The sequence below is a fragment of the Protopterus annectens genome, chromosome 2.part2 (genome assembly GCF_019279795.1).
Source record: "Protopterus annectens isolate FY-2018-M chromosome 2.part2, PAN1.0, whole genome shotgun sequence".
In the NCBI taxonomy this organism is placed as follows: domain Eukaryota; kingdom Metazoa; phylum Chordata; order Ceratodontiformes; family Protopteridae; genus Protopterus; species Protopterus annectens.
In genome coordinates, this window is record NC_056730.1 from 28055003 (window position 1) to 28070002 (window position 15000).

At 38.8% G+C, this 15000-nt stretch overlaps 1 protein-coding gene across 1 annotated transcript in view; it reads right to left on the reverse strand.

Moving 5' to 3' along the window:
• Positions 1 to 15000, reverse strand: part of CMYA5 (cardiomyopathy associated 5) — a 704220-nt gene that overhangs the window by 286205 nt on the left and 403015 nt on the right. Inside the window, exon 4 of the mRNA XM_044063710.1 lies at positions 13015 to 13251. Within this exon, the coding sequence (XP_043919645.1) occupies positions 13015 to 13251 (237 nt within the window). The remainder of the gene's footprint in view (positions 1 to 13014; positions 13252 to 15000) is intronic.

Sequence of the window (15000 nt, forward strand, 5' to 3'; positions counted from 1 at the left end):
ACAACATTGCCAGGAGCAGTTCCTTCTGCTGATTTGACTGTAGGTTTTGGCTTCTTTTTCATGGCCATATTTGGAGTATAGACACAGTGTGCCCTTTCTAATAACAAATCCCACCCTGGAATACAAATCCAGTTGCTTATTTGTACTTTCATAAAAGTAAGGTATCCTATGCTTTCCAGTTTTTCTGGTACAACAGAAAATCTCATGTTGTCTCTGTATGCACAGTCTTCTAGCTCTGTTTTTTGAAACATTCTTATTGATAGGCCTCACATTCAATCGATCTTTCTTTCATTTCACCTTCTGATTTCTGCAGTTATATTATCTCATCTGATTAGCTATTTAAAGTCTCTACTCTTCTTTCCAGCCTTTTATAATTTGACTGTAAGTATTTCTGCAGGGTCTCCCTTGTTTTAAACTTATCTGAATGCATTTGATTTATTTTCTCTAAATTACTGGAAGAGAGGCATACCTAAAATAATACAAAAAATGAGTACACAATTTTCAGTGACAATACATGGATCTCTAGACAAGGTATAGGGGTCATGCTGATGATAAATGCTCTGCCTTCCTATACCCTAAGCTTATTGCCAAGAGCAATTCCAATTCAGGTAGCAGTCCCAGGTGGGTTCTAATCAAATTGTCTAGAAGCAGTCGCAACAAAATTTCCATTGCTACCATTTATACCCCCACTTTCATCCCTCACCTTAACAAAGACTCAATAACATAACATTATACACTTCACCAGACTTAAGAAACTGATCATAATGGGGGACTTAAACATGAACTGGAAAGGAGATTCCAGTAGTCAGTTATTTAGACTAGTTTATTTCCTAAACCTGATACAACTAGTGAACAAAGGCACTACATTTAGCACTCACGCTAAAGTTAGCTCCTCCTAACCAATGCTTTTGACAAACTAGACAAACTGAATATTCTGCTTAATTGCTCAAGTGATCAAAATCATTTCTTTCTACCTGAGCATTTATAACAATATGGATCAAAGTCTGATGACTGGTGCAATATTACTTGATGTCAAAACAGCCCTCAAAGCAGTCAAACATGAGCAATTAATAAATAATATTACAGACTCCAGCCTCTCTCTAGAGGCAGTGTAATAGTTTCATAACTACCTATAAAAATTATCCTACTCTATATATATGGAGTTTACCATTCCTCAATTAACAGAAAAAATCCTGTGGAGTTCTACAATAGTCCATTCTTGGACCACTTGTTTTTCTCTACAAAGCTGCAATTTAATTTTGAACTGCTTCAGAACTAGTTATCAACACACTTGTAAATACCAGAAAGAATTCTGTCATGCTTTTCGGCACAGCTCAAAAGATTAAACAATCCCCTATCCCTGTTACCTTCAAGCATCTCTCAAAAATGAAAAATTGTGTGTGATCCTTCTCTCTCTTACTCTTCATGTAAATACCCAAGTTGGCAAAATACTAGGACAACTTAAAGCAGCCTATGCAATACCTGCTCTCTGCACTCCAGATGCCAGACACTCCATAGCCATCAATGTGCTCCCAGCTGGGGTACTTTTAATGCATGTATTTTCATGTGTGGCATACAGGTGGTGGTGCTGCAGTATAACACAACCTCTGGGACAGCACCACTTGTACCTCAGCAATGGTACAGTGGGCAGGCTCAACACCTGTAGCATGCATGCTGGCATGAAGGTGGAGCTTGGTGCCAAGTGAGTTTATAGATTCCTTAGGTAGTTACTAGACTAGCTGATTTTGTGGGCCATTTTAAATTAAGCCTATTTTCCTCAAAGGTGAGAATCCAACTTTGTGCCTTGTGTCTGTTAGGTAAACACCTTAACCATTACACCAAGCTCATCAAGGCTTTGACAGTAGTTGGATTACAAGAAAAATGGATAATGAGGTGCATTACCATATAATGTTACAGACTATCATTATCCTTGTATAGTGGGACTAAACTACATTTGGTACCTTGGCACTGTGAGGGGATATCTAGGGGTATATCTTGCTGCAGTGTGATGTCATACCAAAGGATGGGTTGTAAGTCAGCACTGGGGTAGCACTGCTGAGTGGCTGTGGTGCTTTGCTATCCTACCCTGATTCTTATCATAATTCAGACCTTAAAGTTTATATTCACATCAAATTGTTTAATATCAGAACTGATTACAGCAGCTGATAATTTAAAAGGACTGATCTTAAGGTTGGGGAGAACAGAAAAAAATCTCTGTAGCTGGTCAAAAATTAAAAAAAATGTGTTGTACAAAATGGGTCAGAATTGTCATTGTTTTGCCAGCTCCACTGACTAGTGGGATAAAGCACTGACTAGCTCACAGGTGTCTTGACTTCAAATAGCAACTTGGGCACCTGCAGGAGGTGGCACATGAGAATGACATTAAGTAGGCATTACACGCTCATCCACCGTAGGGGAGGGAGGTGTCTCAGGCTCACCACAGTAGTGATACTTATCAAGTGCACTATGGAATCATCACATGGAGCTCAAGCCGAATGAGCTCATGCCATTGTATGCAATTCACACAGTGAGACAAGGGGCATGCAGCATGTAGAGGCAGTTTCTGTTTGTCAAGCAGCACCAGCAATTCAAACTGTGTAGGTGTTTTATTTTTCTGCAGTTTTGCAATCATAAGCATAAATAAAAAATTCTACACAGTCCAACATTAAAGGGAAGACATTTCTGGTGTGAAAGCTGAAATGCTTTCCAGAAAAATAATAATCTCAACTTTTATTTCTACACAAATGATGTGACTTATTCACAGCCAAATAGGTGCAGCCTATACTCTGAAAAGGGGGTTATTCTAGAAGGCCAGTCTGTGTACAAAAGATGATGAAACTATTGCTTGTGGTATTTAATTGAAAATGAAGAAATAACTCCTATACTGGTTTTCATAATTATCCCATTATATTAATAGAGTTTTATAGCATACATATTACAACTTTTTCATTGATTAAAATCTGATATCCAACATATTTAATTCAATTTGGTTAAAAACAGGCATGTATATCTTCTATTTCTCACTAGGTGTTAAGTAAAAATATACTGAAATATATATATATATATATATATATATATATATATATATATATATATAATTGTATATATGTATAATTAGTTTATGATAATTGTGTAATGGGTTATTATGCTCACTGGATAGCCAAATACTATAATTGTGCTTTTAGAAAGAAAGGGTTGTGTGATGATGTCATTAAAAGAATGGAATGGGATTTGTCTGTTATATCTATTTAAATTTCTAAAGTCGAAATGCATTTTGCCTGAAGTCCATTAATTGTCATGTAAAGTGGACAAAAGCACTTATCATCTCTGTATATAATTTTATTGTTTTATCAGCTTAATAAAAGTTTGTCTAGGAGCTGCCTTGGTTTTGGGTTTTTTTGCTATAACCTGGTCCATTTTTCTTGGTTTGTCTCTGTTTTCCATTTTTCCTAGGGGTCATAATTTTGTCTGGTTTCCTGGGAATGGGCTCAATGGTGTTAGGTTGCTTCCATGCCAGCCAAGATACCATGTCAATGAGCTCTATGGTTGGTGGAGTCACCTGGGGAGTAAATGGGCTGGTACCAAATGCCTCCAGGAGTACAGATTCCTCCGATGAAGGGTTGCTGGGTTTCCAGACACTTTTCTGTTTTATGATTTCATGGATGTTTCCGAACAAGAAATCATCAGGAGTTGACTGTGGGGACCATTCACCCTACTAAAAATCTGTATCCTCTGTGATAGATTCAGGGGAGATCGAAATGCTTCCACTTGCATGTCCTCTTCTTAGGGACCTCCTCAGTGAGATATTCTGGGGAGGTATCAGAAGAGGTCAAAATACTCAGATGGGAGTCCTGGGTTTTGATACTGACTGTCCCTGAGGGAAGGTTAATTGACACTCTTGTCACAGAGTTGGGCTCGATATAGGTACAGGACCCAAGGGTCCCAATAGACATGGCCTAAGTCATGGCTGCTGACAGGGCTCTCTCCAAAGTCCTAATGGCAGACCTTCCTGGGGAGGGATAGGAACCTGGATCCAAGAAAAGAGCTTTCTGATCCCTGGTCCTTCCCTGTTCCAAGGAATGGTCCCTCAAGGCAGAAGTTGGAAGAGAACTTACCATTGTTGCGCCTCTGAGGTGCAGAGATAGCTCTGAAGCTCTCAGAGTCAACTGAAACACCTCAAATCTGACAGGGCAGAATAGGTTCTGAGAGCTCTCTGGATCTGACTGAACCAAACAGCTCATAGCAAACTTCGGATCTGAGGATACCACAATCCTTGGATCTGATGTAGACAGGCCTGGCTGACTTGGATCAAAGGGCTCCAAGAACATGGAAGGAGTCAGAAGAGGAAAAGTTAGAGGTGGCATTGTAGATGTATAGGCTTTCTGACCAGATGGGGTAGGAGCCCTGGTAACAGCTGGCTGACTCTGTGCCGAGACAATCTGTCTCACTACCCTCTCCACATCCTGTACTGTAAGGCTTCTAGAAGAGCGAGAGGAATACATTGAAGGTGATTCTGGTCTATACATAAAATGGAGAAGGTACTCTTGATGAGACTAGGTCCACCAATGTGGAGTACCTTGTTCAAGACAAAGGAATCACATCTGATATTTTGGTCTGATGCCTTCAGATCCAAGAAATCCTTAACTTTTGGAAACTTTGGATCCAAACAAACAGTCAAATCTGATGGCAAATTCTTAGCTTTTCTCTGATCCTAAGAAGAATTCAGATCTGAGACAGAAAACTAATAATTAACAGATAACCACCAAGTCTACTAGTAGAAGGATAGAAAATTTTTTTTTTTTTTTTTTTTTAAAAGAAGGTGGAAGAAAGAAAGAAAAAGGGAATTAAACTATCTACAAAGGTAGTACAAGAACAACACTAGCGTATAAGGGAGAGAGAGAGAGAGAGACATGGATACTAACAATAGTATCAATCATACACTAGTACAAAAAAAGAAAAAGATAACAGGAAATAGAGAACTATAAATATATGGGTCACTGTTGAATTATCGAAAACACAATCCATCGAATTGTGTTTCCGATAATTCAGTTTAGCGAAAGTGCATCTTGTCGAAAGTGCAAACTATCCACTATGCACTTTTGCTAAACCCAAAATAACCACAAAAAACTCCCACCAAAAAAAACCCATTAAACATTGTTATGCAGGGGGACAAGCTCCCCTGCACCCCACCCCCCTACTTTACTATTCTCATTCCAAGATCACACTACAGTGGGGAAAAGGAAATACCCCCTTATCCCCACTGTAGTACGATGTCAGCAATAGTTCCTTTAGTTGTAAATCAACAGTAAACGTTGATTTACAACTAACGATGCATGCAGACTGCATGCTTTCTTTGTTTTATATTTAGCGAAAGTGCATTTCGACAAAATGCACTTTCACTAAATTGTGATTGCCGAAACACAAATTCGCTAATTTGTGTTTCGACAATCTAACAAGGACCCAAATATATATATATATATATATATATATATATATATATATATATATATAAAACAGCAAGAATAACAAAAAATAAAGCACTTATCTAGTTCAGTAGCTCAAGAGACAACGCATCATGTCTTTTACCTAACCGTGGCAAACGAGATCTGAGATAATAGAGGCTGGTGCTTTATGGGTAAGGGAGAGTCTTAAGGGTTCAAAGTTGCCATGAGCTTTTGCAGCGGCTGAGGTGGATCCAACAGCTCGCATCCGAATCCATCAGCTGAGAACAGAATAAAAACTGTCAACATACGATCATAGTTTCTGGTATCTTCAGACTGATATTACAGTCATTTCAGTGTTACATTCAAAATGCTGCTATTTCATGTTATTAGGTCACACAATGTGTTATATCTGACTATCCAAGTATCTTGTTTGAAAGAAATTTTTAGAAAATGTGAAATCATTACAGAGATGTTGTCATTCGTAAGTAAGGTTAACCATTAGAAAACAACAGACTACAACATTTCTGAAATATTCAGTTTAAAAATAAAGCATGGCTATTAGTTCCATACACAGTAACTAACATAAAGGCTATGTAAATATTTAATGTATATCACTGTAATTGCATCATACCTAACACTTATTTTGGTAAGATAATGATAAAGGACACAGTTGGCATAATGGTTAAGGTCTTCTCCTCCCTGGTACAAGGTTTGATCCTTACATCTGGTCAATGCCTATGTGTACTTTTTATGCTCTCCCATGTTTCTGTGCAGTTGTTTCTTCCTCCCAATACATGTTGGGTGCTTCCATCTCAAATGCACCCAACAATGTAGTTGTGGACAGAAACAGCAGCAGCAGCACAGAATCTAGATGGTGCCTGTCAGGGAAAGAGTTGTAGAAACTAACAGCTTTGGGCAGCTACTGTGGTGCACAATATCCTCTAGATAGGAGAACACAGATCACAGACTGAGCGCTGTGTCAGAGCTAGCCACTCAATAGTGTGAAATTTGGCACTTGGTGATTTGGTCATGTTGACTAAAGTTGCCAAACCTGGGCATAGGTATTTGCCATGATAAGTGGGTTGAGGACCCAGCCTACTCCGATCTGTGCTAAGTGGGAAGGGGTCTATGTGCTACCATAAATCCCAGCAACCCTGTGTCAGTAAGTTACTGGCCAGCCAGTGTCCGGTGGGTTACCTGGAATAGCTATGTTAATCAAACTCTGGACAAAAAACAATCAAGCTGTCAAGCATGAAATAAAGATTGGCACACTCAGTAAAGGTCCATTGACATGACATGACAGTAACGAGAAGGCTGGACACCCTTTGTATCTAGGAGACAACATGGAAGGGCAGTGAAGCAAAGCCACTTGGTTTGGGATCCAGAGTCTACTAATCAGGAGAACAGATGAGAAATAGTGCATGAACTGTAGTGAGGTAGAGGCTTCAGGAGACAGTGAGTGATGCCATCAGAATTAGTGACAGACTGATGGCATTCAGAATCCAACCTAAAGACAGAACAGTGTTCATAATCTCAGGCTATGCCTCACAGCAGTGTTGTAATAGAGAGTAAAAGACCACATTCAGGCAGCAGTTACAGGAACTACTAGAGAAACCAGGGCAATAAGACTTGGTGTTGATAATGGGGGAGCTGAATGGGGGACATGATTGCTCACATCAGGGCAGACAGGCCAGGATACAAGGAATACCTGGGTCCACAGGGGTGGAGAAAGAGGAATAAAGAAGGTGAGGCCATTCTAGACTTCTGTCTGGTAAATGGCTTGAGGGTGACATCAAAAGAGACATTCACAAGATCACATGCAAGAGTGGCCAATATTCAACTCAAGTAAATATCCTCCTAGTAAGAAAAGGGCATTGGGGTAGAATCAAAGACTGCAAAGTCATCCCCAAAGAAACAGTTGATCCACAGCATAAACCGCGTATTCTCACAATCATTTGTAAGCAGCAGTTAGAGTAGCTCTAAGGTCAACAGAGACTAGGCTGAAGACCTGGAAGTTGACTGGACAGAAAGCAGAAGAGTTCAGAAAAATACTCAGTGCTGTAGCATGTCAGGAAGAAGAGAAAACAGGTGGAGCTGAAGAAGAAGAACGAAAGCATCTTCAAGCAGTATGTGTGAAGACTATAGAATATGTATGCATCCAAAAGAGGTATGGAAATAAGGTACATAAGAAAATCAAGTGAAGGGATACAGAATTACAGGAAGTTTTCCAGGAAAAAGTGGAAGACAGAAAAGATGAACCAGGCTAAGAAAGAATACCGGTTAGCTAAAAAAGAGGCTAAGGGAGCAGTTGCACTAGGATAGAACAAGGCATCAGAGCCACTCTCCCGGCTTCTGGAAAGGCCCCTCAGCTGATGGCACAAAAAACTTCTATCAGGTTGCAAGGCAATGACAGAAAGATAAAGAAGATAGTTATCAGATGTCCTTCATACGGGATGCCAGCAACAACCTGCTCACAGTCCACAAGACATAAAGACAGATGGAAGGGACACTTTCAGCAGTTTCTGCTTGATGAAAACCCCACAGAAGCTCAGATGCAGCTTACAATGAATGAAGAAGAGGAGCCCACCCTAGAAGAAGTAAAAATAACACAAAGAAAATGAAGTCAGGGAAAGCAGAGGGCTCTGATGTGATCAAGATGTTGAGTGAGTTAGGCGAGAAATAGCTCCAGAGGGGACTCAAAGCAGTATGGAGAGAAACGCATATCCCAGATGACTGGAGAATAAGCATTCTAGTGTCAGTGTACACTCACAACTGTGAGAATAACCATTCTAGTGTCAGTGTTCAAGAAGAAAGGAGACACTCACAACTGTGAGAATAAGCATTCTAGTGTCAGTGTTCAAGAAGAAAGGAGACACTCACAACTGTGAGAATAAGCATTCTAGTGTCAGTGTTCAAGAAGAAAGGAGACACTCACAACTGTGAGAATAAGCATTCTAGTGTCAGTGTACACTCACAACTGTGAGAATAAGCATTCTGGTGTCAGTGTACACTCACAACTGTGAGAATAAGCATTCTAGTGTCAGTGTTCGAAAAGAAAGGAGACACTCACAACTGTGAGAATAAGCATTCTAGTGTCAGTGTACACACACACAACTGTGAGAATAAGCATTCTGGTGTCAGTGTACACTCACAACTGTGAGAATAAGCATTCTAGTGTCAGTGTACACTCACAACTGTGAGAATAAGCATTCTAGTGTCAGTGTTCAAAAAGAAAGGAGACACTCACAACTGTGAGAATAACCATTCTAGTGTCAGTGTTCAAGAAGAAAGGAGACACTCACAACACACTCACAACTGTGAGAATAAGCATTCTAGTGTCAGTGTTCAAGAAGAAAGGAGACACTCACAACTGTGGGCAATGTAGAGGTATAAAACTCCATCACGCTGCAAGAAAGTACCAGAGAGGATGACATAAATTGATACACAGAGTAGTAGAAAGTAAGATGGGAGGTGAACATTTTAGATTCATATCACGATGCAGCATACCTATCTTAATGTTTGTAATATGACAGATAACAGAAAAGATGCTAGAGGAAAGAGCCCAAGTAGGTATCCTACATGCAGCCAAAACTTCTGAAATGGGGAAGGAGTGAGAAAAACTCAGAAGCAGCACTAGTATGCTGAATGTTTATCAAATATATGTTTGTAAAGTAGGAGAAAGGTAACCTCTGGATGGCAAGGTCAGAACCAAATTATTTCCCTAATATAAAGAGGAGGGATGACTGTGATAGCTTTATTTAAGCATATGAAAGGGGGTGTAATCAAACTGACCAATGGATGGTGAGGTTTTTAACTTCTCTGGTCATTGGTAAAGTAATGTAGGCTATATCCAAAATATCAGAGATGAGGATTGTTTAAATTAAAATGAAGTTAAACAGTCTTTATTTGAATGTTTTAAACTGACAACTGAAGCATATAGGAATCATTTAGAGAGATAAGAGAAGAAAGGCAGGTGAACCTGTGTTTGATTATATTGCAAACATTACTTTCATAGGTGAGTGAATGGATGTCAAGTCACTACCTTTGAAATTATGAGAATATGGCTAGCAAACAGAGTATAATGCTGGTGACAACTTGGGGGAAATGATGGCCTCTATCTAGCCAGTGGGGCATGGGTCTCTATTAGAACACTGAAGTTTCACAACTTTGAATGTTCTAATATTGACCCCTATTCAGTGAACGCTGAAAATAGCGAAGCTGTGGAACACCAAATTTCTTCCTAGGGAAGGAATTTGGTTGGCCATTCCTGTGGCTTCGTTATGTTCAGCACTGCGGTGGAAAGTTACGGGTCGGGATCAAGTAAGTGTGCGATTGTGTGGACGTGAGGGTTAGGGCACAGGGGAGGGTGAGTTAGGGTTAGAGCACAGGTCAGGTAAGTGTGCGATTGTGTGGACGTGAGGGTTAGGGTTTGGGTTAAGGTAAGTGGATAGCTAGTGGTGTGTGTACAGTTTAGTGTAGGGTTAGATGTAGGATTGTAGGTGTATGTGTGTGGATTGCTGTTTGTTTGGTGTGTTTGTGTTGTGTATATGTGTGTCAGAACAGCAAATCTTTTCCCTCAGAAAAAAATTCGCTGTTCTGCATGTTTGATATTGTCAGTGTTCGCTGAATAGGTGTCGATATTAGAACATTCGATGTTTTAAAAAGTCGATGTTCTAATATAGACCTGTGGGGCACAGCTGCATAAGATGGAGTGTTTAATAGGTTCATAAGTTCATAGATTAGTACTAAGCTAACTGCCCTTAAGAGCCATTTTAAGCCTAGACAATTAGCCCATGTGAGACTCAAACCCTCCACCTTGTGTTTGTAAGGCAAACACCTTAACCATTAGGCCACCCTCCCAACCCATACCACATATGGGTAAACAATAATCAGTGAGAAGCAGTCTAAGCTTTCCCAAAAAGGTTAATATTTCCAACGGAAATAAGAGAAAATATTAGCTCAAGCTATGTCTATCAAATGTCCATATTTTCACAAAATGCCCAGATTCTTGCCTATTATTTTTGGTTTGTCCCTCAGAAAATTTGTGTTTTTTTGGCAAATCATCAAATTATAGAGGACCGATGACCCTATATAAACATGTTTGAGATTCAGCTTTCATATTCTTTGGAAAATGCATGTTAAAGTAAAATCTTTTAATATATTAACTTTCTTAGTTTATAAGAACAATATTTAAAAATAAATGTCCATATTTCTGAGCCTTTCTCCCCCCTCCATTATTTTGTGCTTACAGGTCAAGAGTTATGGCTTAAGCAGATTACAGGATCTTAAAGTAAAATGTTTTCAGTGCAACCAGATGATGCAATTAAGGCTGAGATGTCCATAGCAATAGATGGGGGAAGAAAATCAAAGCAAATGCAACAGCAAAGTTATCAGCACAGTAGCGGAAGGTAGTCTTAAAACTGCAAATGTCCGAGATTATCATAAGGGCCTGTATCATATCTAGGTAGAGGGTAAAGAAACCATTGCTAATAAAGGGATACTGTATGAGATATAACTATTGCTACATCTGCAGTTGTTATACAGAATCATTACCTGCCCAGTCAGTCTAGTCTGCACAGAAATCATGGGGGTGTACCTTGTCAGGGGGGTCTATATCATATAATCGAAAACACTATTAGTCAAACACTTATTAGTCGAACACTAATAAGCGAAAACCCTAAATGTCAAATGAACGTTTCAGAGAAAACTTTACCTGGGTTAAAAAACAGTTGGCTAACCCAGTGAACTACACAAAAACATCACTAAATAAAACACATTCTAGTGGGTGAGGGCTTATATAATGCCAAAGGAGATTGTTGTACAGAAACTAGACTCCTAACAAGGACTACAAGGGGAACTGATGCAGCATCTGGCAGTCTCAAGGACCTATATCAGGCATTTCTAGTAATAGTTCACGAGATTCCTTTTTCAGGGCATATGAGCATAAGCATACATAAAGAGGACTTATGCAAAAATGTTTATTGGCCAGGCATTACAAAAAATGTGAAAGAGTAATGCAAAGTTTGTCAGCAGTATAAAAAGATTCTTAGGTGAGGACACAAAAAAGACAGGACCCAACTGGTACAGCAACACATAGACATAAGAATCCGTTGGAAGGGTTATCCATCTGGGCAAAGAGATGCCAGATATAAATGGCAAAATGTTCTTCCCTGTAACCCATAGCTCAAAGTTTCTTTCAAAAACAAGATATAGGTTGAGTACAAGATGATATGTGTCTATTAACTAATTTCCTTTCATGAGGCTTTCTCAACAAAACTCACTTGAGTCTTGAAAGGAGGGAGATGTGCAAGGATAATGGCAAAAAATGGGACATCATTAGTAAAATTTAAAGAAAAAGAAAAAAAAAACCAGACCAGCTGAATTGAGGATATTCCAGTTTTAAAAAGTGTGTAAATAATTGTTTAAATAATAAATGTAAAGGAAGAAGGAATTGGCAAAGTATTTTGCTTTTCAATGAGACGCAAAATAAATGTGTAAAACTGCATTTTCCACAGTCCATACGTGTTATAGTTTAGATATGAATCTAGTCCTTATTGCACAAATGTGTGTTAGGTCATGTAATTATGATGCTAACTTGGACAGCAGCTTGTCCAGACATTTGTACCCCTTATCCAGAAGAATGTAACTCTGGAAGTGAACAAAGCATCTTCTGAAATTTAAACTAAAGCCAGTAGAAATGCTGTTGGCAAACTAATAAAAAGAGGGACTGTATGTTGCCTTGGTCAGTTAAAAGTTACAGAAGCTACAGGAGTTACTACTTCTCTCACCGAATGATACTCCTGGTGTCAATGTTCAAGTTGTATTGTCTGCATGGACTGTGAATGTCTGTTTGGGTCTTAAAATATAGAGACATTAAGGGACAGTATAGGTTCTAGTCAAAAGCTGATATTTTTTATTTTAGATATTAGATAGATTTTTGTTAGCATTATCTGTCCTTTTGAATGTTTTACTTATAGTCCTTATTCAAGATTATTTATGATTTCATGATTACTGTTGGAAATCGTTTCACTGAAAAGCATTGAGTTCAGTCTGAGGTAAGTGACATCATGGTGAGCCACTGATTAGGACTCTAATCTGTAGCTGTGCAGTATGGATCATATGCAGGTGTGGCTGGCCTTGGCTATTGCTTAAGGCAGTAATGTGCATTTATTATATATCCTTAAGGCCAATTGACCTTTGCTTAGTAATTGCTACCAGTGGTGAAAGTCAAATCCCTTACTGCTGGCTCCATTTCACACTGACAGCAGTGATGCAGGAGGAAAAACCTATTGCACCTTTACATTATGTATTAATTGGTGGCAGAAGGTGGGATTATGCACCAGTTTGTCTCAAGCTGCACAAAACTGTAAAACATTTGATAGGAAAAGTGTTTACCTGAGTCATCCCATAAAGCTGCAGCAATCAAAAACGAAATAAATAACACTACACAGCTGCAATGCAAAGTTCTCACAATGTATCTTTTGTTTAAGTTAACGGATAAAATACTATACCCTCAGCATACTTTTACAATGTAATGATCGCATTTATCCTACATATGAATGCAACATACCTTTAAGAAAGCAATTTCATCGTCATACTCCTCTGCGTCCTTGACTGCTTTTGCTGCTATTTCCTTTGCTGTCTCAATCCTCTGTTGAAAGTTGAGCATCTGGTCATACAGGTACTCTAGTTTCATCTTCTTCACTTCTTCAAGGGCCTGAGACATTTCAGTATATCTCTCTAGTACGGCTTTCGTCATCTCCTCATTTTGGTTATCGACAATCTGATGGTGCTCCTTAAATGACTCCTGCAAGATGCAATAATAAAAGAAAGAGCTAGGATAAAATCTAAACTTGGTAGCTTGCTTATTTTGTTGTTTCCTGTATGTGTTCAACACCTGTAATTCCGAGGACTGCATTCAAGCAACTAGGTGGAACCTCAGCAGTAGTTACTGGCAATTTATAGCATATGCATACCTCTTAAACCAAGCCTTACATTTCTGAGACATGATCAAGACACAGATGTTGTATCAGTTCATCAGGCTGTCATTCTAAAAGGTTTCATTAAGTTGTTATTCTAAATATTTTATGACCAGAAATGTACTCTAATGGGAAATTAGAAATGGCCAGATTCCAAAAGAGTTGCTCTCAGTGTAAGTCTGCCATGATTCTGAAAGAGCTGGTCTAGGTGTATCATATTGTCTGTTTATATGTTGGTTATCTTTGCCATGTTGGCCTGAGCTTTATCTGAAAAGGATCCTTGGACCAGTTCTCTTACTCAGGTAACAATCAAAATAAATGCATTTAAAATTATTATGATCAGTTTTCATCAGGAAGTGATCCCAGGCCTTCTCCTATTTCTAAAAAAAAGAAACCACAGAAAGATAGATTTTGCTAGCAGATGGGATACATTGTTTGTGAAATGCAGATATACAATATTTTTAATTGACACACGTATGTTTGAAGAATATGAACTTATTTCAGTGGGATTGAGGAAATGAGGGTGGTAGGCCTGGATTTAGAATATTTAGAGATGTAAGGGTGTGGTGGTTCACTTAGTGTGATTCTCATGCAAAAGCCTCTTTTTTGGCCGACAGCAAGTAATGTTGAATAAACAGTTTTAATGACTCCTGATGTAATGTTTAGCAATCCAATGTTGAGCTATATTTCTGACAAGGACTGCCTAACCATTGTAGTCACCCTGCCACTGTTTTGTTTTTTCTGGGGGGGGTTGTATGTATGTTTGCTTGTTTGCTTGCTTTACCTACTAAAAAAGTTGTAACTACTACTTAATCAGCTGCTTATTTTATTTTTTGGAAGCAAGTAGGTTGGTGAGTTGGTGAGTGCCAAGTTAATAGAAAGTTCCTTTATAACTCAAGATAGTTGAGACCCAGTTTTGTCAAATGAACTGTTGTGGTTTTACAAAGTGTTATTACTAGATGTGTTTCCAGTATTAATGCCATAGTAATATCAGTGGATTTTCAATGTCATTTTATTTAAAATTTGTAGTTTTTCATCGAGAAATCATGGGCCTGTATCTGCTTTGTGTATGAATTTATTGTTCCTGCAGGAAGCTACTGCAAACGTGGTGTGGGGAGGGTCTATGTCATATGAATGAATCGCACAAATTGCGAACGCTGATAATATCAAATGTACTGGATATATTCCAACTCCAACAATACACTACAGTGAAGAAAGGGCAAATATCCCATTCTTTGCTGTACCACAATCTCAGAAAAAGCACGTCATGGTCCGGTATGTTCAATATTATGAGTGTTCGCAATTTGTGCGATTCGCTTATATGATATAGATCCATGTGGGGGAGGGTTTTATACTTGATGGGTGTTTGTTCATTCTTCACAGTTGTGCAATTGTAGAATTAGTATATAAGCAAGGGTGTTGCACCCCACAAATTGTTGGGTGCTTCATTATTCTTCCCTGCTGTGTAACTGTAGAATTACTATATAACTAAGGGGTCTGTCCCCCACAAATGGGGAGGAGGAGGTACAAAAACGTTTGTGTATATATGTGTTTGTATGTGGGTGTGTTTTCATTTT